General features: G+C 40.4%; 1 protein-coding gene across 1 annotated transcript; it reads left to right on the top strand.

The window, feature by feature from the left end:
• Positions 1-3: 3 nt before the first annotated feature.
• LOC103523631 (negative elongation factor D-like) lies at positions 4-675 on the top strand (the record flags this gene model as incomplete). The annotated part of the gene is made up of 1 exon (XM_008488662.2): positions 4-675. A coding segment is annotated over one exon (672 nt), but the record flags the coding sequence as incomplete, so codon positions are not given.
• Positions 676-680: the final 5 nt, after the last annotated feature.

The following is a 680-nucleotide window of genomic DNA, read 5'->3' on the forward strand; positions in this document are numbered from 1 at the left end:
GGTGATGATCCCATGGAAAACCCACAGGAAGTACTCAATGAATGCCTGGAGAAATTTAGCACTCCCGATTACATTATGGAACCAGGTATATTCTCCCAGCTCAAGCGTTACTTCCAGGCTGGAGGTAATCCAGAGCAGGTTATTGAGTTGCTTTCCCAAAATTACAAAGCTGTTGCTCAAATGGCAAATCTTGTTGCTGAGTGGCTCATCCTAGGAGGAGTCAATGTAACTGAAGTCCAAGCAATGGTAGAAAATCATTTGAAGGACATGATTTTAAAAACATTTGATCCCAAGAAAGCTGACACTATTTTTACTGAAGAAGGAGAAACACCTGCCTGGTTGACAGAAATGATTGAACACCCTACATGGAGATCTCTGATTTATAGACTAGCTGAAGAATATCCTGACTGCCTCATGCTTAACTTTACAATCAAGCTCATTTCTGATGCAGGATTTCAAAGAGAAATTACTAGTATTTCAACAGCTGCTCAACAGATTGAAGTTTTCTCAAGGGTTCTCAAAACATCCATATCAAACTTCTTGGAATCATCTGATGACTGGCAGAGTAGTGTTGAAGAGTGTGCAAAAATGGTGTGTCATGGTCAACACACATATGTGTACAGTCAGGTTCTCTTGCAAGTGTTGTCATTGGAGTCTAAAGGTGGCTCTAAAGTGAAAAG

The sequence above is a fragment of the Diaphorina citri genome, unplaced genomic scaffold (genome assembly GCF_000475195.1).
Source record: "Diaphorina citri unplaced genomic scaffold, Diaci psyllid genome assembly version 1.1 scaffold30242, whole genome shotgun sequence".
In the NCBI taxonomy this organism is placed as follows: domain Eukaryota; kingdom Metazoa; phylum Arthropoda; class Insecta; order Hemiptera; family Psyllidae; genus Diaphorina; species Diaphorina citri.